At 44.5% G+C, this 22,910-nt stretch overlaps 1 protein-coding gene across 1 annotated transcript in view; it reads right to left on the bottom strand.

The window, feature by feature from the left end:
* LOC138853476 (ferric-chelate reductase 1-like) overlaps positions 1 to 1,364 on the bottom strand; it is a 37,983-nt gene extending 36,619 nt beyond the window's left edge. Inside the window, exon 1 of the mRNA XM_070090297.1 lies at positions 1,231 to 1,364. Coding sequence (XP_069946398.1) covers positions 1,231 to 1,241 — 11 coding nt within the window. The 5' untranslated portion in view covers positions 1,242 to 1,364. The remainder of the gene's footprint in view (positions 1 to 1,230) is intronic.
* Positions 1,365 to 22,910: the final 21,546 nt, after the last annotated feature.

Below are 22,910 nucleotides of genomic sequence, written 5' to 3'. Positions count from 1 at the left end.
ACTCTACGTGTTCTTGTGTTGTCTAGTCTACCACACTAGGTGTTATTATTTTGTCTAGTCTACCACTATACGTGTTATTATGTTGTCTAGTCTACCACTCGACGTGTTCTTGTGTTGTATAGTCTACCACTCTACGTGTTCTTGTGTTGTCTAGTTTACCACTCGACGTGTTATGAAGTTGTATAGTCTACCACTCTACGTGTTATTATGTTATATAGTCTACCACTCGACGTGTTCTTGTGTTGTATAGTCTACCACTCTACGTGTTCTTGTGTTGTCTAGTCTACCACTCGACGTGTTATGAAGTTGTATAGTCTACCACTCTACGTGTTATTATGTTATATAGTCTACCACTCGACTTGTTCTTATGTTTGTCTAGTCTACCTTTCGACGTGTTATTATGTTGTCTAGTCTACCACTCTACGTGGTATTATGTTATATAGTCTACCACTCTACGTGTTATTATGTTGTCTAGTCTACCTTTCGACGTGTTATTATGTTGTCTAGTCTACCACTCTACGTGGTATTATGTTATATAGTCTACCACTCTACGTGTTATTATGTTGTCTAGTCTACCTTTCGACGTGTTATTATGTTGTCTAGTCTACCACTCTACGTGGTATTATGTTATATAGTCTAATACTCCACTTGTTTTTAAGTAGTTTATATTCATTCATTAGATTTTTTTTAAATCAAACGAGTTTCCCAATAAAGACATGACAGAGGAACCGTTATCAATGGACAAAAAATTTCATGAAATTGTGGCTAATCCTGTTTTAATTTTCATTGGTCGTCTGCTAATGTGAAGGTTCTGACATCCTCTAAGACTGAAACAGTCGGGTCAGCAGGCAAGGCAGGATTATGTAGTGAGAAGCTTGTAACTGCGCTACCCCCATCGCTTGTTTGGGAAGCTGGTTTTACACACACACACACACACACACACACACACACACACACACACAAACACACACACACACACACACACACACACAAACACACACACACACACACACACACACACACACACACACACAATAAAACCAGATATGTCTAATATCTGGTTGTCTTAAGTCAATATTATCACTGTGTGAGGATCATCCCATTTTTCCATCATGTGAGATTGCCTTTACATATCACTTCATGTGTCTGCTGACATGTCCTACTAATTTCTATGTTTATGAAGAAGAAAACAGCTAATATAACTTAAAGAAAACAGCTAATATAACTTACCTAGCCATCATGCACTAAGACTCCTCTTGCGACTTACTCTCAACCAAATTCAGCTGTCAACTGAGGTGTCGCCCTAGAGCGCGGGGTTTATATAGTCTCTTCTTCTCCGCCATCACTGCCAGATTGCAATATTCATTACATAATTCCGGGCATTTTGGTGTGTGTTGCTTCCTTGGTTCTGTGATGCAGTGTGTTGCTTCCTTGGTTCTGTGATGCAGTGTGTTGCTTCCTTGGTTCTATGATGCTGTGTGTTGCTTCCTTGGTTATGGGATGCTGTGTGTAGCTTCCTTGGTTCTGTGATGCTGTGTTGCTTCCTTGATTCTGTGATGCTGTTTGTTGCTTCCTTGGTTCTGTGATGTTGTGTGTTGCTTCCTTGGTTCTGTGATGCTGTGTGTTGGTTCCTTGATTCTGTGATGCTGTTTGTTGCTTCCTTGGTTCTGTGATGTTGTGTGTTGCTTCTTTGGTTCTGTGATGCTGCGTGTTGCTTCCTTGGTTCTGTGATGCTGTGTGTTGCTTCCTTGGTTCTGTGATGTTGTGTGTTGTTTCCTTGGTTCTGTGATGCAGTGTGTTGCTTCCTTGGTTCTGTGATGCAGTGTGTTGCTTCCTTGGTTCTGTGATGCTGTGTGTTGCTTCTTGGTTCTGTGATGCTGTGTGTTGCTTCCTTAGTTCTGTGATGCTGTGTGTTGCTTCCTTGATTTTGTGATGCTGTGTGTTGCTTCCTGGTTCTGTGATGCTGTGTGTTGCTTTCTTGGTTCTGTGATGCTGTGTGTTGCTTCCTTGGTTCTGTGATGCTGTGTGTTGCTTCCTTGGTTCTGTGATGCTGTGTGTTGCTTCCTTGGTTCTGTGATGCTGTGTTTTGCTTCCTTGGTTCTGTGATGCTGTGTGTTGCTTCTTGGTTCTGTGATGCTGTGTGTTGCTTCCTTAGTTCTGTGATGCTGTATGTTCCTTCCTGGTTCTGTGATGCTGTGTGTGGCTTCCTTGGTTCTGTGATGCTCTGTGTTGCTTCCTTGGTTCTGTGATGCTGTGTGTTGCTTCCTTGGCCCTGTGATGCTTCCTTGGTTCTGTGATGCTGTGTGTTGCTTCCTTGGTTCTGGGGTGTTGAGTGATGCTTCCTGGTTTTGTGATGCTGTGTGTTGCTTCCTTGGTTCTGTGGTGTTTTGTGATGCTTCCTGGTTCTGTGATGCTGTGTGTTGCTTCCTTGGTTCTGTGGTGTTGTGTGATGCTTCCTGGTTCTGTGATGTTGTGTTGATTCCTTGGTTCTGTGATGCTGTGTGTTGCTTCCTTGGCTCTGTGATGCTTCCGTGGTTCTGTGATGCTGTGTGTTGCTCCCTTGGTTCTGTGATGCTGTGTGTTCCTTCCTGGTTCTGGGATGTTGTGTGCTGCTTCCTTGGATCTCTGATGCTATGTGTTGCTTCCTTGGTTTTGTGATGCTGTGTGCTGCTTCCTTGGTTCTGTGATGCTGTGCGTTGTTTCCTTGGTTCTGTGATGCTGTGTGTTGCTTTGTTAGTTCTGTGATGGTGCGTGTTGCTTCCTTGGTTCTGTGATGCTGTGTGTTTCTTCCTTGGTTCTTTAATGCTGTGTGTTGCTGCCTTGGTTCTGTGATGCTGTGTGTTGCTTCCTGGTTCTGTGATGCTGTGTGTGGCTTCCTTGGTTCTGTGATGCTGTGTGTTGTTTCCTTGGTTCTGTGATGCTGTGCGTTGTTTCCTTGGTTCTGTGATGCTGTGTGTTGCTTCCTTGGCTCTGTGATGCTTCCTTGGTTCTGTGATGCTGTGTGTTGCTTCCTTGGTTCTGTGATGCTGTGTGTTGCTTTCTTGGTTCTGGGGTTTTTAAGTTATGCTTCCTGGTTCTGTGATGCTGCGTGTTGCTTCCTTGGTTCTGTGGTGTTGTGTGATGCTTCCTGGTTCTGTGATGTTGTGTTGATTCCTTGGTTCTGTGATGCTGTGTGTTGCTTCCTGCTTCTCTGATGTTGTGTGTTGTTTCTTTTGTTCTGTGATGCTGTGTGTTGCTTCCTTGGTTCTGTGATGCTGTGTGTTGCTTCCTTGGTTCTGTGATGCTGTGTGTTGTTTCCTTGGTTCTGTGATGCTGTGTGTTGCTTCCTTGGTTCTGAGGTACTATGAGTTGCTTCATTGGTTCTGTGATGCTGTGTGTTGCTTCCTTGGTTCTGTGATGCTGTGTGTTGCTTCCTGGTTCTGTGATGCTGTGTGTTGCTTCCTTGGTTCTGTGGTGTTTGTTTTGTGCTTTCTGGTTCTGTGATGCTGTGTGTTGCTTCCTTGATTTTGTGATGCTGTGTGTTGCTTCCTTGGTTCTGTGATGCTGTGTGTTGCTTCCTTGGTTCTTTGATGCTGTGTGTTGCTTCCTGGTTCTGTGATTCTATGTGTTACTTTCTTAGTTCTGTGATGCTGTGTGTTGCTTCCTGGTTCTGTGATGCTGTGTGTTGCTTCATTGTTCTGTGATGCTGTGTGTTGCTTCCTGCTTCTGTGATGCTGTGTGTTACTTCATTGTTCTGTGATGTTGTGTGTTGCTTCCTTGGTTCTGTGATGCTGTGTGTTGCTTCCTTGGCTCTGTGATGCTGTGTGTTGCTTCCTTGGTTCTGTGATGCTGTGTGTTGCTTCCTGGTTCTGTGATGCTGTGTGTTGCTTCCTTGGTTCTCTGATGCTGTGCGTTGCTTCCTGGTTCTGTGATGCTGTGTGTTGCTTCCTTGGTTCTGTGGTGTTGTGTTGTGCTTTCTGGTTCTGTGATGTTGTGTGTTGCTTCCTTGGTTCTGTGATGCTGTTTGCTGCTTCCTTGGTTCTGTGATGCTGTGTGTTGCTTCTTGGTTCTGTGATGCTGTGTGTTGCTTCCTTAGTTCTGTGATGCTTTGTGTTGCTTCCTCGGTTCTGTGATGCTATGTGTTCTTTCCTTGGTTCTGTGATGCTGTGTGTTGCTTCCTTGGTTCTGTGATCCTGTGTGTTGCTTCCTTGATTTTGTGATGCTGTGTGTTGCTTCCTTGGTTCTCTGATGCTGTGCGTTGTTTCCTGGTTCTGTGATGCTGTGCGTTGCTTCCTTGGTTCTGTGGTGTTGTCTTGTGCTTTCTGGTTCTGTGATGCTGTGTGTTGCTTCCTGCTTCTGTGATGCTGTGTGTTGCTTCCTTGGTACTGTGATGCTGTGTGTTGCTTCCTTGGTTCTGTGATGCTGTGTGTTGCTTCTTGGTTCTGTGATGCTATGTGTTGCTTCCTTAGTTCTGTAATGCTTTGTGTTGCTTCCTCGGTTCTGTGATGCTGTGTGTTGCTTCCTTGGTTCTGTTATGCTGTGTGTTGCTTCCTTGGTTCTGTGATGCTGTGTGCTGCTTCATCGGTTCTGTGATGCTGTGTGTTGCTTCCTTGGTTCTGTGATGCTGTGTGTTGCTTCCTTGATTTTGTGATGCTGTGTGTTGCTTCCTTGGTTCTGTGATGCTGTGTGTTGCTTCGCCGGTTCTGTTATGCTGTGTGTTGCTTCCTTGGTTCTGTGATGCTGTGTGTTGCTTCCTTGGTTCTGTGACGCAGTGTGTTGCTTCCTTGATTCTGTGATCCTGTGTGTTGCTTCCTTGGTTCTGTGAGGAAGTCACTGTACTAAACAGCAGTATACAGTAGGTAATCACTATACAGCAGTACACAGTAGGTAGTAACTATACAGCAGTACACAGTAGGTAGTCACTATACAGCAGTACGCAGTAGGTAGCCACTATACAGCAGTACAGAGTAGGTAATCACTATACAGCAGTACACAGTAGGTAGTCACTATACAGCATTACACAGTAGGTAGTCACTATACAGCAGTACACAGTAGGTAGTCACTATACAGCAGTACACAGCAGGTAGTCACTATACAGCATTACACAGCAGGTAGTCACTATACAGCAGTACACAGTAGGTAGTCACTATACAGCATTACACAGTAGGTAGTCACTATACAGCAGCACAGTACACAGTAGGTAGTCACTATACAGCAGTACACAGCAGGTAGTCACTATACAGCAGTACACAGCAGGTAGTCACTATACAGCAGTACACAGTAGGTAGTCACTATACAGCAGTACACAGCAGGTAGTCACTGTACAGCAGTACACAGTAGGTAGTCACTATACAGCAGTACACAGTAGGTAGTCACTATACAGCAGTACAGTACACAGTAGGTAGTCACTATACAGCAGTACAGTACACAGTAGGTAGTCACTATACAGCAGTACACAGCAGGTAGTCACTATACAGCAGTACACAGCAGGTAGTCACTATACAGCAGTACACAGCAGGTAGTCACTATACAGCAGTACACAGTAGGTAGTCACTATACAGCAGTACACAGCAGGTAGTCACTATACAGCAGTACACAGTAGGTAGTCACTATACAGCAGTACACAGCAGGTAGTCACTATACAGCAGTACAGTACACAGTAGGTAGTCACTATACAGCAGTACACAGTAGGTAGTCACTATACAGCAGCACAGTACACAGTAGGTAGTCACTATACAGCAGTACACAGTAGGTAGTCACTATGCAGCAGTACACAGCAGGTAGTCACTATACAGCAGTACACAGTAGGTAGTCACTATACAGCAGTACAGTACACAGCAGGTAGTCACTATACAGCAGTACACAGCAGGTAGTCACTATACAGCAGTACAGTACACAGCAGGTAGTCACAATACAGCAGTACAGTACACAGTAGGTAGTCACTATACAGCAGTACACAGTAGGTAGTCACTATACAGCAGTACACAGCAGGCAGTCACTATACAGCACTACACAGTAGGTAGTCACTATACAGCAGTACAGTACACAGTAGGTAGTCACTATACAGCAGAACACAGCAGGCAGTCACTATACAGCAGTACAGTACACAGCAGGCAGTCACTATACAGCAGTACAGTACACAGTAGGTAGTCACTATACAGTAGTACAGTACACAGCAGGCAGCCACTATACAGCAGTACACAGTAGGTAGTCACTATACAGCAGTACAGTACACAGCAGGTAGTCACTATACAGCAGTACACAGTAGGTAGTCACTATACAGCAGTACAGTACACAGCAGGTAGTCACTATACAGCAGTACACAGTAGGTAGTCACTATACAGCAGTACAGTACACAGCAGGTAGTCACTATACAGCAGTACACAGTAGGTAGTCACTATACAGCAGTACACAGCAGGTAGTCACTATACAGCAGTACACAGCAGGCAGCCACTATACAGCAGTACAGTACACAGTAGGTAGTCACTATACAGCAGTACACAGTAGGTAGTCACTATACAGCAGTACACAGCAGGTAGTCACTATACAGCAGTACACAGTAGGTAGTCACTATACAGCAGTACACAGCAGGTAGTCACTATACAGCAGTATTCAGTAGGTAGTCACTATACAGCAGTACACAGTAGGTAGTCACTATACAGCAGTACACAGCAGGTAGTCACTATACAGCAGTACAGTACACAGCAGGTAGTCACTATACAGCAGTACACAGCAGGTAGTCACTATACAGCAGTACACAGTAGGTAGTCACTATACAGCAGTACACAGCAGGTAGTCACTATACAGCAGTACACAGTAGGTAGTCACTATACAGCAGTATTCAGTAGGTAGTCACTATACAGCAGTACACAGTAGGTAGTCACTATACAGCAGTACACAGCAGGTAGTCACTATACAGCAGTACAGTACACAGCAGGTAGTCACTATACAGCAGTACACAGCAGGTAGTCACTATACAGCAGTACACAGTAGGTAGTCACTATACAGCAGTATTCAGTAGGTAGTCACTATACAGCAGTACACAGTAGGTAGTCACTATACAGCAGTACAGTACACAGCAGGTAGTCACTATACAGCAGTACACAGCAGGTAGTCACTATACAGCAGTACACAGCAGGTAGTCACTATACAGCAGTACAGTACACAGCAGGCAGTCACTATACAGCAGTACAGTACACAGCAGGTAGTCACTATACAGCAGTACACAGCAGGTAGTCACTATACAGCAGTACAGTACACAGTAGGTAGTCACTATACAGCAGTACACAGTAGGTAGTCACTATACAGCAGTACACAGCAGGCAGTCACTATACAGCACTACACAGTAGGTAGTCACTATACAGCAGTACAGTACACAGTAGGTAGTCACTATACAGCAGTACAGTACACAGTAGGTAGTCACTATACAGCAGTACGCAGCAGGCAGTCACTATACAGCACTACACAGTAGGTAGTCACTATACAGCAGTACAGTACACAGCAGGTAGTCACTATACAGCAGTACAGTACACAGTAGGTAGTCACTATACAGCAGTACAGTACACAGTAGGTAGTCACTATACAGCAGTACAGTACACAGTAGGTAGTCACTATACAGCAGTACACAGCAGGCAGTCACTATACAGCAGTACAGTACACAGCAGGTAGTCACTATACAGCAGTACAGTACACAGCAGGTAGTCACTATACAGCAGTACAGTACACAGTAGGTAGTCACTATACAGCAGTACACAGTAGGTAGTCACTATACAGCAGTATTCAGTAGGTAGTCACTATACAGCAGTACACAGTAGGTAGTCACTATACAGCAGTACAGTACACAGCAGGCAGTCACTATACAGCAGTACAGTACACGGCAGGTAGTCACTATACAGCAGTACACAGCAGGTAGTCACTATACAGCAGTACAGTACACAGCAGGTAGTCACTATACAGCAGTACACAGCAGGTAGTCACTATACAGCAGTACAGTACACAGCAGGCAGTCACTATACAGCAGTACAGTACACAGCAGGCAGTCACTATACAGCAGTACAGTGCACAGTAGGTAGTCACTATACAGCAGTACAGTACACAGCAGGCAGCCACTATACAGCAGCACAGTACACAGCAGGTAGTCACTATACAGCAGCACAGTACACAGTAGGTAGTCACTATACAGCAGCACAGTACACAGTACGCAGTCACTATACAGCAGTACACAGTAGGTAGTCACTATACAGCAGTACAGTACACAGTAGGCAGCCACTATACAGCAGCACAGTACACAGTAGGTAGTCACTATACAGCAGCACAGTACACAGTACGCAGTCACTATACAGCAGTACACAGTAGGTAGTCACTATACAGCAGTACAGTACACAGCAGGTAGTCACTATACAGTAGTACAGTACACAGCAGGTAGCCACTATACAGCAGTACACAGCAGGTAGTCACTATACAGCAGTACAGTACACAGCAGGTAGTCACTATACAGCAGTACACAGCAGGTAGTCACTATACAGCAGTACACAGCAGGTAGTCACTATACAGCAGTACACAGTAGGTAGTCACTATACAGCAGTATTCAGTAGGTAGTCACTATACAGCAGTACACAGCAGGTAGTCAATATACAGCAGTACAGTACACAGCAGGCAGTCACTATACAGCAGTACACAGTAGGTAGTCACTATACAGCAGTACACAGCAGGTAGTCACTATACAGCAGTACACAGCAGGTAGTCACTATACAGCAGTACAGTACACAGTAGGTAGTCACTATACAGCAGTAAACAGTAGGTAGTCACTATTTAGCAGTACACAGCAGGTAGTCACTATACAGCAGTACACAGTAGGTAGTCACTATACAGCAGTACACAGCAGGTAGTCACTATACAGCAGTACACAGTAGGTAGTCACTATACAGCAGTACAAAGTAGGTAATCACTATACAGCAGTACAGAGTAGGTAGTCACTATACAGCAGTACACAGTAGGTAGTCACTATACAGCAGTACACAGTAGGTAGTCACTATACAACAGTACACAGTAGGTAGTCACTATACAGCAGTACGCAGTAGGTAGCCACTATACAGCAGTACAGAGTAGGTAATCACTATACAGCAGTACACAGTAGGTAGTCACTATACAGCAGTACATAGCAGGTAGTCACTATACAGCAGTGCACAGCAGGTAGTCACTATACAGCAGTGCACAGCAGGTAGTCACTATACAGCAGTACACAGCAGGTAGTCGCTATACAGCAGTACACAGCAGTTAGTCACTATACAGCAGTACACAGCAGGTAGTCACTATACACCAGTACACAGTAGGTAGGCACTATACAGCAGTACACAGCAGGTAGTCACTATACAGCAGTACACAGTAGGTAGTCACTACACAGCAGTACACAGCAGGTAGTCACTATACAGCAGTACACAGTAGGTAGTCACTATACAGCAGTACACAGCAGGTAGTCACTATACAGCAGTATACAGCAGGTAGTCACTATACAGCAGTACACAGTAGGTAGTCACTACACAGCAGTACACAGCAGGTAGTCACTATACAGCAGTACACAGTAGGTAGTCACTATACAGCAGTACACAGCAGGTAGTCACTATACAGCAGTACACAGTAGGTAGTCACTATACAGCATTACGCAGTAGGTAGTAACTATACAGCAGTACACAGTAGGTAGTCACTATACAGTAGTACACAGCAGGTAGTCACTATACAGCAGTACACAGTAGGTAGTCACTACACAGCAGTACACAGCAGGTAGTCACTATACAGCAGTACACAGTAGGTAGTCACTATACAGCATTACACAGTAGGTAGTCACTATACAGCAGTACACAGCAGGTAGTCACTATACAGCAGTACACAGTAGGTAGTCACTATACAGCATTACACAGTAGGTAGTCACTATACAGCAGTACACAGTAGATAGTCACTATACAGCAGTACACAGCAGGTAGTCACTATACAGCAGTACACAGTAGGTAGTCACTACACAGCAGTACACAGCAGGTAGTCACTCTACAGCAGTACACAGTAGGTAGTCACTATACAGCAGTACACAGCAGGTAGTCACTATACAGCAGTACACAGCAGGTAGTCACTATACAGCAGTACACAGCAGGTAGTCACTATACAGCAGTACACAGCAGTTAGTCACTATACAGCAGTACACAGTCACTACACAGCAGGTAGTCACTATACAGCAGTACACAGCAGGTAGTCACTATACAGCAGTACACAGTAGGTAGCCATAATACAGCAGTACACAGTAGGTAGTCACTATACAGCAGTACACAGCAGGTAGTCACTATACGGCAGTACACAGTAGGTATTCACTATACAGCAGTACACAGCAGGTAGTCACTATACAGCAGTACACAGTAGTACACACAGTAGACACTATACGGCAGTACACAGTAGGTAGTCACTATACAGCAGTACACAGTACACAGCAGGCAGTCACTACAGCAGTACACAGTAGGTAGTCACTATACAGCAGTACACAGCAGGTAGTCACTATACACAGTCACTATACAGCAGTACACAGCAGGTAGTCACTATACAGCAGTACACAGCAGGTAGTCACTATACAGCAGTACAGTACACAGTAGGTAGGCACTATACAGCAGTACACAGCAGGTAGTCACTATGCAGCAGTACAGTACACAGTAGGTAGTCACTATACAGCAGTACAGTACACAGTAGGTAGGCACTATACAGCAGTACACAGTAGGTAGTCACTATACAGCAGTACACAGTATGTAGTCACTATACAGCAGTACAGTACACAGTAGGTAGTCACTATACAGCAGTACACAGTAGGTAGTCACTATACAGCAGTACACAGTAGGTAGTCACTATACAGCAGTACACAGCAGGTAGTCACTATACAGGAGTACACAGCAGGAGTCACTATACAGGAGTACACAGCAGGAGTCACTATACAGCAGTGAACAGTAGGTAGTCACTGTACAGCAGTACACAGTAGGTAGTCACTATACAGCAGTACACAGCAGGTAGTCACTATACAGCTGTACACAGTAAGTAATCACTATACAGCTGTACAGTACACAGTAGGTAGTCACTATACAGCAGTACACAGTATGTAGTCACTATGCAGCAGTACAGTACACAGTAGGTAGTCACTATACAGCAGCAGTACACTGTACAGGTAGTCACTATACAGCAGTACACAGTAGGTAGTCACTATACAGCAGTACACAGTATGTAGTCACTATACAGCAGTACAGTACACAGTAGGTAGTCACTATACAGCAGTACACAGTAGGTAGTCACTATACAGCAGTACACAGCAGGTAGTCACTATACAGCAGTACACAGTAGGTAGTCACTATACAACAGCAGTACACAGTAGGTAGTCACTATACAGCAGTACACAGCAGGTAGTCACTATACGGCAGTACACAGTAGGTATTCACTATACAGCAGTACACAGCAGGTAGTCACTATACAGCAGTACACAGTAGGTATTCACTATACAGCAGCACACAACAGGTAGTCACTATACAGCAGTACACAGCAGGTAGTCACTATACAGCAGTACAGTACACAGTAGGTAGGCACTATACAGCAGTACACAGCAGGTAGTCACTATGCAGCAGTACAGTACACAGTAGGTAGTCACTATACAGCAGTACAGTACACAGTAGGTAGTCACTATACAGCAGTACACAGTAGGTAGTCACTATACAGCAGTACACAGAAGGTAGTCACTATACAGCAGTACACAGCAGGTAGTCACTATACAGCAGTACAGTACACAGTAGGTAGTCACTATACAGCAGTACACAGTAGGTAGTCACTATTCAGCAGTACACAGTAGGTAGTCACTATACAGCAGTACACAGCAGGTAGTCACTATACAGCAGTACAGTACACAGCAGGTAGTCACTATACAGCAGTACAGTACACAGTAGGTAGTCACTATACAGCAGTACACAGTAGATAGTCACTATACAGCAGTACACAGCAGGAAGTCACTATACAGCAGTACAAAGTAGGTAGTCACTATACAGCAGTGCAGTACACAGTAGGTAGTCACTATACAGCAGTACACAGTAGGTAGTCACTATACTGCAGTACACAGTAGGTAGTCACTATACAGCAGTACAGCACACAGTAGGTAGTCACTATACAGCAGTACAGTACACAGTAGGTAGTCACTATACAGCAGTACACAGTAGGTAGTCACTATACAGCAGTACAGTACACAGTAGGTAGTCACTATACAGCACTACACAGTAGGTAGTCACTATACAGCAGTACAGTACACAGTAGGTAGTCACTATACAGCAGTACAGCACACAGTAGGTAGTCACTATACAGCAGTACACAGTAGGTAGTCACTATACAGCAGTACAGTACACAGTAGGTAGTCACTATACAGCAGTACACAGTAGGTAGTCACTATATAGCAGTACACAGTAGGTAGTCACTGTACAGCAGTACACAGCAGGTAGTCACTATACAGCAGTAACCAGCAGGTAGTCACTATACAGCGGTACAGTACACAGCAGGAAGTCACTATACAGCAGTACACAGCAGGTAGTCACTATACAGCAGTACACAGCAGGTAGTCACTATACAGCAGTAACCAGCAGGTAGTCACTATACAGCGGTACAGTACACAGTAGGTAGTCACTATAAAGCAGTACACAGTAGGTAGTCACTATTCAGCAGTACACAGCAGGTAGTCACTATACAGCAGTAACCAGCAGGTAGTCACTATCCAGCGGTACAGTACACAGTAGGTAGTCACTATAAAGCAGTACACAGTAGGTAGTCACTATTCAGCAGTACACAGCAGGTAGTCACTATACAGCAGTACACAGCAGGTAGTCACTATACAGCAGTACAGTACACAGTAGGTAGTCACTATACAGCAGTACACAGCAGGTAGTCACTATACAGCAGTACAGTACACAGCAGGAAGTCACTATACAGCGGTACAGTACACAGTAGGTAGTCACTATAAAGCAGTACACAGTAGGTAGTCACTATACAGCAGTACACAGTAGGTAGTCACTATACAGCAGTACACAGCAGGTAGTCACTATACAGCAGTACAGTACACAGTAGGTAGTCACTATACAGCAGTACACAGTAGGTAGTCACTATTCAGCAGTACACAGTAGGTAGTCACTATACAGCAGTACACAGCAGGTAGTCACTATACAGCAGTACAGTACACAGCAGGTAGTCACTATACAGCAGTACAGTACACAGTAGGTAGTCACTATACAGCAGTACACAGTAGATAGTCACTATACAGCAGTACACAGCAGGAAGTCACTATACAGCAGTACAAAGTTGGTAGTCACTATACAGCAGTGCAGTACACAGTAGGTAGTCACTATACAGCAGTACACAGTAGGTAGTCACTATACTGCAGTACACAGTAGGTAGTCACTATACAGCAGTACAGTACACAGTAGGTAGTCACTATACAGCAGTACAGTACACAGTAGGTAGTCACTATACAGCAGTACACAGTAGGTAGTCACTATACAGCACTACACAGTAGGTAGTCACTATACAGCAGTACACAGTAGGTAGTCACTATACAGCAGTACACAGCAGGTAGTCACTATACAGCACTACACAGTAGGTAGTCACTACACAGCAGCACAGTACACAGTAGGTAGTCACTATACAGCAGCACACAGTAGGTAGTCACTATACAGCAGTACACAGCAGGCAGTCACTATACAGCAGTACACAGTAGGTAGTCACTATACAGCAGTACACAGTAGGTAGTCACTATACAGCAGTACAGTACACAGTAGGTAGTCACTATACAGCAGTACACAGTAGGTAGTCACTATACAGCAGTACACAGCAGGCAGTCACTATACAGCAGTACACAGCAGGTAGTCACTATACAGCAGTACAGTACACAGCAGGCAGTCACTATACAGCAGTACACTGTAGGTAGTCACTATACAGCAGCACAGTACACAGTAGGTAGTCACGATACAGCAGTACACAGCAGGTAGTCACTATACAGTAGTACAGTACACAGCAGGCAGTCACTATACAGCAGTACATTCACAGCAGGCAGTCACTATACAGCAGCACAGTACACAGCAGGTAGTCACTATACAGCAGTACACAGGAGGTAGTCACTATACAGCAGTACACAGCAGGTAGTCACTATACAGCAGTACACAGTAGGTAGTCACTATACAGCAGTACACAACTGGTAGTCACTATACAGCAGTACAGTACACAGTAGGTAGTCACTATACAGCAGTACACAGTAGGTAGTCACTATACAGCAGTACACAGCAGGTAGTCACTATACAGCAGTACAGTACACAGCACGTAGTCACTATACAGCAGTACACAGTAGGTAGTCACTATGCAGCAGTACAGTACACAGTAGGTAGTCACTATACAGCAGTACACAGCATGTAGTCACTATATAGCAGTACACAGCAGGTAGTCACTATACAGCAGTACAGTACACAGTAGGTAGTCACTATACAGCAGTACACAGTAGGTAGTCAATATTCAGCAGTACACAGTAGGTAGTCACTATACAGCAGTACACAGCAGGTAGTCACTATACAGCAGTACAGTACACAGCAGGTAGTCACTATACAGCAGTACAGTACACAGTAGGTAGTCACTATACAGCAGAACACAGTAGTCACTATACAGCAGTACACAGCAGGAAGTCACTATACAGCAGTACAAAGTAGGTAGTCACTATACAGCAGTGCAGTACACAGTAGGTAGTCACTATACAGCAGTACACAGTAGGTAGTCACTATACTGCAGTACACAGTAGGTAGTCACTATACAGCAGTACAGTACACAGTAGGTAGTCACTATACAGCAGTACAGTACACAGTAGGTAGTCACTATACAGCAGTACACAGTAGGTAGTCACTATACAGCACTACACAGTAGGTAGTCACTATACAGCAGTACACAGTAGGTAGTCACTATACAGCACTACACAGTAGGTAGTCACTATACAGCAGTACAGTACACAGTAGGTAGTCACTATACAGCAGTACAGTACACAGTAGGTAGTCACTATACAGCAGTACACAGTAGGTAGTCACTATACAGCAGTACAGTACACAGTAGGTAGTCACTATACAGCAGTACACAGTAGGTAGTCACTATATAGCAGTACACAGTAGGTAGTCACTGTACAGCAGTACACAGCAGGTAGTCACTATACAGCAGTAACCAGCAGGTAGTCACTATACAGCGGTACAGTACACAGCAGGAAGTCACTATACAGCAGTACACAGCAGGTAGTCACTATACAGCAGTACACAGCAGGTAGTCACTATACAGCAGTAACCAGCAGGTAGTCACTATACAGCGGTACAGTACACAGTAGGTAGTCACTATAAAGCAGTACACAGTAGGTAGTCACTATTCAGCAGTACACAGCAGGTAGTCACTATACAGCAGTAACCAGCAGGTAGTCACTATACAGCGGTACAGTACACAGTAGGTAGTCACTATAAAGCAGTACACAGTAGGTAGTCACTATTCAGCAGTACACAGCAGGTAGTCACTATACAGCAGTACACAGCAGGTAGTCACTATACAGCAGTACAGTACACAGTAGGTAGTCACTATACAGCAGTACACAGCAGGTAGTCACTATACAGCAGTACAGTACACAGCAGGAAGTCACTATACAGCGGTACAGTACACAATAGGTAGTCACTATAAAGCAGTACACAGTAGGTAGTCACTATACAGCAGTACACAGTAGGTAGTCACTATACAGCAGTACACAGCAGGTAGTCACTATACAGCAGTACAGTACACAGTAGGTAGTCACTATACAGCAGTACACAGTAGGTAGTCACTATTCAGCAGTACACAGTAGGTAGTCACTATACAGCAGTACACAGCAGGTAGTCGCTATACAGCAGTACAGTACACAGCAGGTAGTCACTATACAGCAGTACAGTACACAGTAGGTAGTCACTATACAGCAGTACACAGTAGATAGTCACTATACAGCAGTACACAGCAGGAAGTCACTATACAGCAGTACAAAGTTGGTAGTCACTATACAGCAGTGCAGTACACAGTAGGTAGTCACTATACAGCAGTACACAGTAGGTAGTCACTATACTGCAGTACACAGTAGGTAGTCACTATACAGCAGTACAGTACACAGTAGGTAGTCACTATACAGCAGTACAGTACACAGTAGGTAGTCACTATACAGCAGTACACAGTAGGTAGTCACTATACAGCACTACACAGTAGGTAGTCACTATACAGCAGTACACAGTAGGTAGTCACTATACAGCACTACACAGTAGGTAGTCACTATACAGCAGTACAGTACACAGTAGGTAGTCACTCTACAGCAGTACACAGCAGGTAGTCACTATACAGCAGTACAGTACACAGTAGGTAGTCACTATACAGCAGTACACAGCAGGTAGTCACTATACAGCACTACACAGTAGGTAGTCACTACACAGCAGCACAGTACACAGTAGGTAGTCACTATACAGCAGCACACAGTAGGTAGTCACTATACAGCAGTACACAGCAGGCAGTCACTATACAGCAGTACACAGTAGGTAGTCACTATACAGCAGTACACAGTAGGTAGTCACTATACAGCAGTACAGTACACAGTAGGTAGTCACTATACAGCAGTACACAGTAGGTAGTCACTATTCAGCAGTACACAGCAGGCAGTCACTATACAGCAGTAGACAGCAGGTAGTCACTATACAGCAGTACAGTACACAGCAGGCAGTCACTATACAGCAGTACACTGTAGGTAGTCACTATACAGCAGCACAGTACACAGTAGGTAGTCACGATACAGCAGTACACAGCAGGTAGTCACTATACAGTAGTACAGTACACAGCAGGCAGTCACTATACAGCAGTACATTCACAGCAGGCAGTCACTATACAGCAGCACAGTACACAGCAGGTAGTCACTATACAGCAGTACACAGGAGGTAGTCACTATACAGCAGTACACAGCAGGTAGTCACTATACAGCAGTACACAGTAGGTAGTCACTATACAGCAGTACACAACTGGTAGTCACTATACAGCAGTACAGTACACAGTAGGTAGTCACTATACAGCAGTACACAGTAGGTAGTCACTATACAGCAGTACACAGCAGGTAGTCACTATACAGCAGTACAGTACACAGCACGTAGTCACTATACAGCAGTACACAGTAGGTAGTCACTATGCAGCAGTACAGTACACAGTAGGTAGTCACTATACAGCAGTACACAGCATGTAGTCACTATATAGCAGTACACAGCAGGTAGTCACTATACAGCAGTACAGTACACAGCAGGCAGTCACTATACAGCAGTACACAGCAGGTAGTCACTATACAGCAGTACACAGCAGGTAGTCACTATACAGCAGTACAGAACACAGTAGGTAGTCACTATACAGCAGTACACAGTAGGTAGTCACTCTACAGCAGTACACAGCAGGTAGTCACTATACAGCAGTACACAGCAGGTAGTCACGATACAGCAGTACAGTACACAGCAGGTAGTCACTATACAGCAGTACACAACAGGTAGTCACTATACAGCAGTACAGTACACAGCAGGCAGTCACTATACAGCAGTACACAGTAGGTAGTCACTATACAGCAGTACACAGCAGGTAGTCACTATACAGCAGTACACAGTAGGTAGTCACTATACAGCAGTACACAGCAGGTAGTCACTATACAGCAGTACACAGCAGGTAGTCACTATACAGCAGTACACAGCAGGCAGTCACTATACAGCAGTACACAGTAGGTAGTCACTATACAGCAGTACACAGCAGGCAGTCACTATACAGCAGTACACAGTAGGTAGTCACTATACAGCAGTACACAGCAGGTAGTCACTATACAGCAGTACACAGCAGGCAGTCACTATACAGCAGTACACAGTAGGTAGTCACTATACAGCAGTACACAGCAGGCAGTCACTATACAGCAGTACACAGTAGGTAGTCACTATACAGCAGTACACAGCAGGTAGTCACTATACAGCTGTACAGTACACAGCAGGCAGTCACTATACAGCAGTACACAGTAGGTAGTCACTATACAGCAGTACACAGCAGGTAGTCACTATACAGCAGTACACAGTAGGTAGTCACTATACAGCAGTACAGTACACAGTAGGTAGTCACTATACAGCAGTACACAGCAGGTAGTCACTATACAGCAGTACAGTACACAGTAGGTAGTCACTATACAGCAGTACACAGTAGGTAGTCACTATTTAGCAGTACACAGCAGGTAGTCACTATACAGCAGTACACAGTAGGTAGTCACTATACAGCAGTACACAGTAGGTAGTCACTATACAGCAGTACACAGTAGGTAGTCACTATTTAGCAGTACACAGCAGGTAGTCACTATACAGCAGTACACAGCAGGTAGTCACTATACAGCAGTACACAGCAGGTAGTCACTATACAGCAGTACACAGCAGGTAGTCACTATACATCAGTACACAGCAGGTAGTCACTATACAGCACAGCAGTACACAGCAGGTAGTCACTATACAGCAGTACACAGCAGGTAGTCACTATACATCAGTACACAGCAGGTAGTCACTATACAGCACAGCAGTACACAGTAGGTAGTCACTATAAAGCAGTACACAGTAGGTAGTCACTATTCAGCAGTACACAGCAGGTAGTCACTATACAGCAGTACACAGCAGGTAGTCACTATACAGCAGTACAGTACACAGTAGGTAGTCACTATACAGCAGTACACAGCAGGTAGTCACTATACAGCAGTACAGTACACAGCAGGAAGTCACTATACAGCGGTACAGTACACAGTAGGTAGTCACTATAAAGCAGTACACAGTAGGTAGTCACTATACAGCAGTACACAGTAGGTAGTCACTATACAGCAGTACACAGCAGGTAGTCACTATACAGCAGTACAGTACACAGTAGGTAGTCACTATACAGCAGTACACAGTAGGTAGTCACTATTCAGCAGTACACAGTAGGTAGTCACTATACAGCAGTACACAGCAGGTAGTCACTATACAGCAGTACAGTACACAGCAGGTAGTCACTATACAGCAGTACAGTACACAGTAGGTAGTCACTATACAGCAGTACACAGTAGATAGTCACTATACAGCAGTACACAGCAGGAAGTCACTATACAGCAGTACAAAGTTGGTAGTCACTATACAGCAGTGCACTACACAGTAGGTAGTCACTATACAGCAGTACACAGTAGGTAGTCACTATACTGCAGTACACAGTAGGTAGTCACTATACAGCAGTACAGTACACAGTAGGTAGTCACTATACAGCAGTACAGTACACAGTAGGTAGTCACTATACAGCAGTACAGTACACAGTAGGTAGTCACTATACAGCACTACACAGTAGGTAGTCACTATACAGCAGTACACAGTAGGTAGTCACTATACAGCACTACACAGTAGGTAGTCACTATACAGCAGTACAGTACACAGTAGGTAGTCACTATACAGCAGTACACAGCAGGTAGTCACTATACAGCAGTACAGTACACAGTAGGTAGTCACTATACAGCAGTACACAGCAGGTAGTCACTATACAGCACTACACAGTAGGTAGTCACTACACAGCAGCACAGTACACAGTAGGTAGTCACTATACAGCAGCACACAGTAGGTAGTCACTATACAGCAGTACACAGCAGGCAGTCACTATACAGCAGTACACAGTAGGTAGTCACTATACAGCAGTACACAGTAGGTTGTCACTATACAGCAGTACAGTACACAGTAGGTAGTCACTATACAGCAGTACACAGTAGGTAGTCACTATACAGCAGTACACAGCAGGCAGTCACTATACAGCAGTACATAGCAGGTAGTCACTATACAGCAGTACAGTACACAGCAGGCAGTCACTATACAGCAGTACACTGTAGGTAGTCACTATACAGCAGCACAGTACACAGTAGGTAGTCACGATACAGCAGTACACAGCAGGTAGTCACTATACAGTAGTACAGTACACAGCAGGCAGTCACTATACAGCAGTACATTCACAGCAGGCAGTCACTTTACAGCAGCACAGTACACAGCAGGTAGTCACTATACAGCAGTACACAGGAGGTAGTCACTATACAGCAGTACACAGCAGGTAGTCACTATACAGCAGTACACAGTAGGTAGTCACTATACAGCAGTACACAACTGGTAGTCACTATACAGCAGTACAGTACACAGTAGGTAGTCACTATACAGCAGTACAGTACACAGTAGGTAGTCACTATACAGCAGTACACAGTAGGTAGTCACTATACAGCAGTACACAGCAGGTAGTCACTATACAGCAGTACAGTACACAGCACGTAGTCACTATACAGCAGTACACAGTAGGTAGTCACTATGCAGCAGTACAGTACACAGTAGGTAGTCACTATACAGCAGTACACAGCATGTAGTCACTATATAGCAGTACACAGCAGGTAGTCACTATACAGCAGTACAGTACACAGCAGGCAGTCACTATACAGCAGTACACAGCAGGTAGTCACTATACAGCAGTACACAGCAGGTAGTCACTATACAGCAGTACAGTACACAGTAGGTAGTCACTATACAGCAGTACACAGTAGGTAGTCACTCTACAGCAGTACACAGCAGGTAGTCACTATACAGCAGTACACAGCAGGTAGTCACGATACAGCAGTACAGTACACAGCAGGTAGTCACTATACAGCAGTACACAACAGGTAGTCACTATACAGCAGTACAGTACACAGCAGGCAGTCACTATACAGCAGTACACAGTAGGTAGTCACTATACAGCAGTACACAGCAGGTAGTCACTATACAGCAGTACACAGTAGGTAGTCACTATACAGCAGTACACAGCAGGTAGTCACTATACAGCAGTACACAGCAGGTAGTCACTATACAGTAGTACACAGCAGGCAGTCACTATACAGCAGTACACAGTAGGTAGTCACTATACAGCAGTACACAGCAGGCAGTCACTATACAGCAGTACACAGTAGGTAGTCACTATACAGCAGTACACAGCAGGTAGTCACTATACAGCAGTACACAGCAGGCAGTCACTATACAGCAGTACACAGTAGGTAGTCACTATACAGCAGTACACAGCAGGCAGTCACTATACAGCAGTACACAGTAGGTAGTCACTATACAGCAGTACACAGCAGGTAGTCACTATACAGCAGTACAGTACACAGCAGGCAGTCACTATACAGCAGTACACAGTAGGTAGTCACTATACAGCAGTACACAGCAGGTAGTCACTATACAGCAGTACACAGTAGGTAGTCACTATACAGCAGTACAGTACACAGTAGGTAGTCACTATACAGCAGTACACAGCAGGTAGTCACTATACAGCAGTACAGTACACAGTAGGTAGTCACTATACAGCAGTACACAGTAGGTAGTCACTATTTAGCAGTACACAGCAGGTAGTCACTATACAGCAGTACACAGCAGGTAGTCACTATACAGCAGTACACAGTAGGTAGTCACTATACAGCAGTACACAGAAGGTAGTCACTATACAGCAGTACACAGTAGGTAGTCACTATTTAGCAGTACACAGCAGGTAGTCACTATACAGCAGTACACAGCAGGTAGTCACTATACAGCAGTACACAGCAGGTAGTCACTATACATCAGTACACAGCAGGTAGTCACTATACAGCACAGCAGTACACAGCAGGTAGTCACTATACGGCAGTACAGTGCACAGTAGGTAATCACTATAAAGCAGTACACAGCAGGTAGTCACTATACAGCAGTACACAGCAGGTAGTCACTATACAGCAGTACACAGTAGGTAGTCACTATACAGCAGTACACAGCAGGTAGTCACTATACAGCAGTACACAGCAGGTAGTCACTATACAGCACTACACAGCAGGTAGTCACTATACAGCAGTACACAGCAGATAGTCACTATACAGCAGTACACAACAGGTAGTCACTATACAACAGTACTCAGCAGGTAGTCACTATACAGCAGTACACAGCAGGTAGTCACTATACGGCAGCACAGTACACAGTAGGTAATCACTATACAGCAGTACACAGTAGGTAGTCACTATACAGCAGTACACAGCAGGTAGTCACTATACGGCAGCACTGTGCACAGTAGGTAATCACTATACAGCAGTACACAGTAGGTAGTCACTATACAGCAGTACACAGTAGGTAGTCACTATACAGCAGTACACAGTAGGTAGTCACTATACAGCAGTACAGTACACAGTAGGTAGTCACTATACAGCAGTACACAGCAGGTAGTCACTATACAGCAGTACACAGTAGGTAGTCACTATACAGCAGTACACAGTAGGTAGTCACTATACAGCAGTACACAGTAGGTAGTCACTATACAGCAGTACACAGTAGGTAGTCACTATACAGCAGTACACAGTAGGTAGTCACTATACAGCAGTACACAGTAGGTAGTCACTATACAGCAGTACACAGTAGGTAGTCACTATACAGCAGTACACAGTAGGTAGTCACTATACAGCAGTACACAGTAGGTAGTCACTATACAGCAGTACACAGTAGGTAGTCACTATACAGCAGTACACAGTAGGTAGTCACTATACAGCAGTACACAGTAGGTAGTCACTATACAGCAGTACACAGTAGGTAGTCACTATACAGCAGTACACAGTAGGTAGTCACTATACAGCAGTACACAGTAGGTAGTCACTATACAGCAGTACACAGTAGGTAGTCACTATACAGCAGTACACAGTAGGTAGTCACTATACAGCAGTACACAATAGGTAGTCACTATACAGCAGTACACAGTAGGTAGTCACTATACAGCAGTACACAGTAGGTAGTCACTATACAGCAGTACACAGTAGGTAG

This window comes from Cherax quadricarinatus, chromosome 3 (genome assembly GCF_038502225.1).
Source record: "Cherax quadricarinatus isolate ZL_2023a chromosome 3, ASM3850222v1, whole genome shotgun sequence".
In the NCBI taxonomy this organism is placed as follows: domain Eukaryota; kingdom Metazoa; phylum Arthropoda; class Malacostraca; order Decapoda; family Parastacidae; genus Cherax; species Cherax quadricarinatus.
This window is presented reverse-complemented; position numbering and strand designations above follow the sequence as displayed.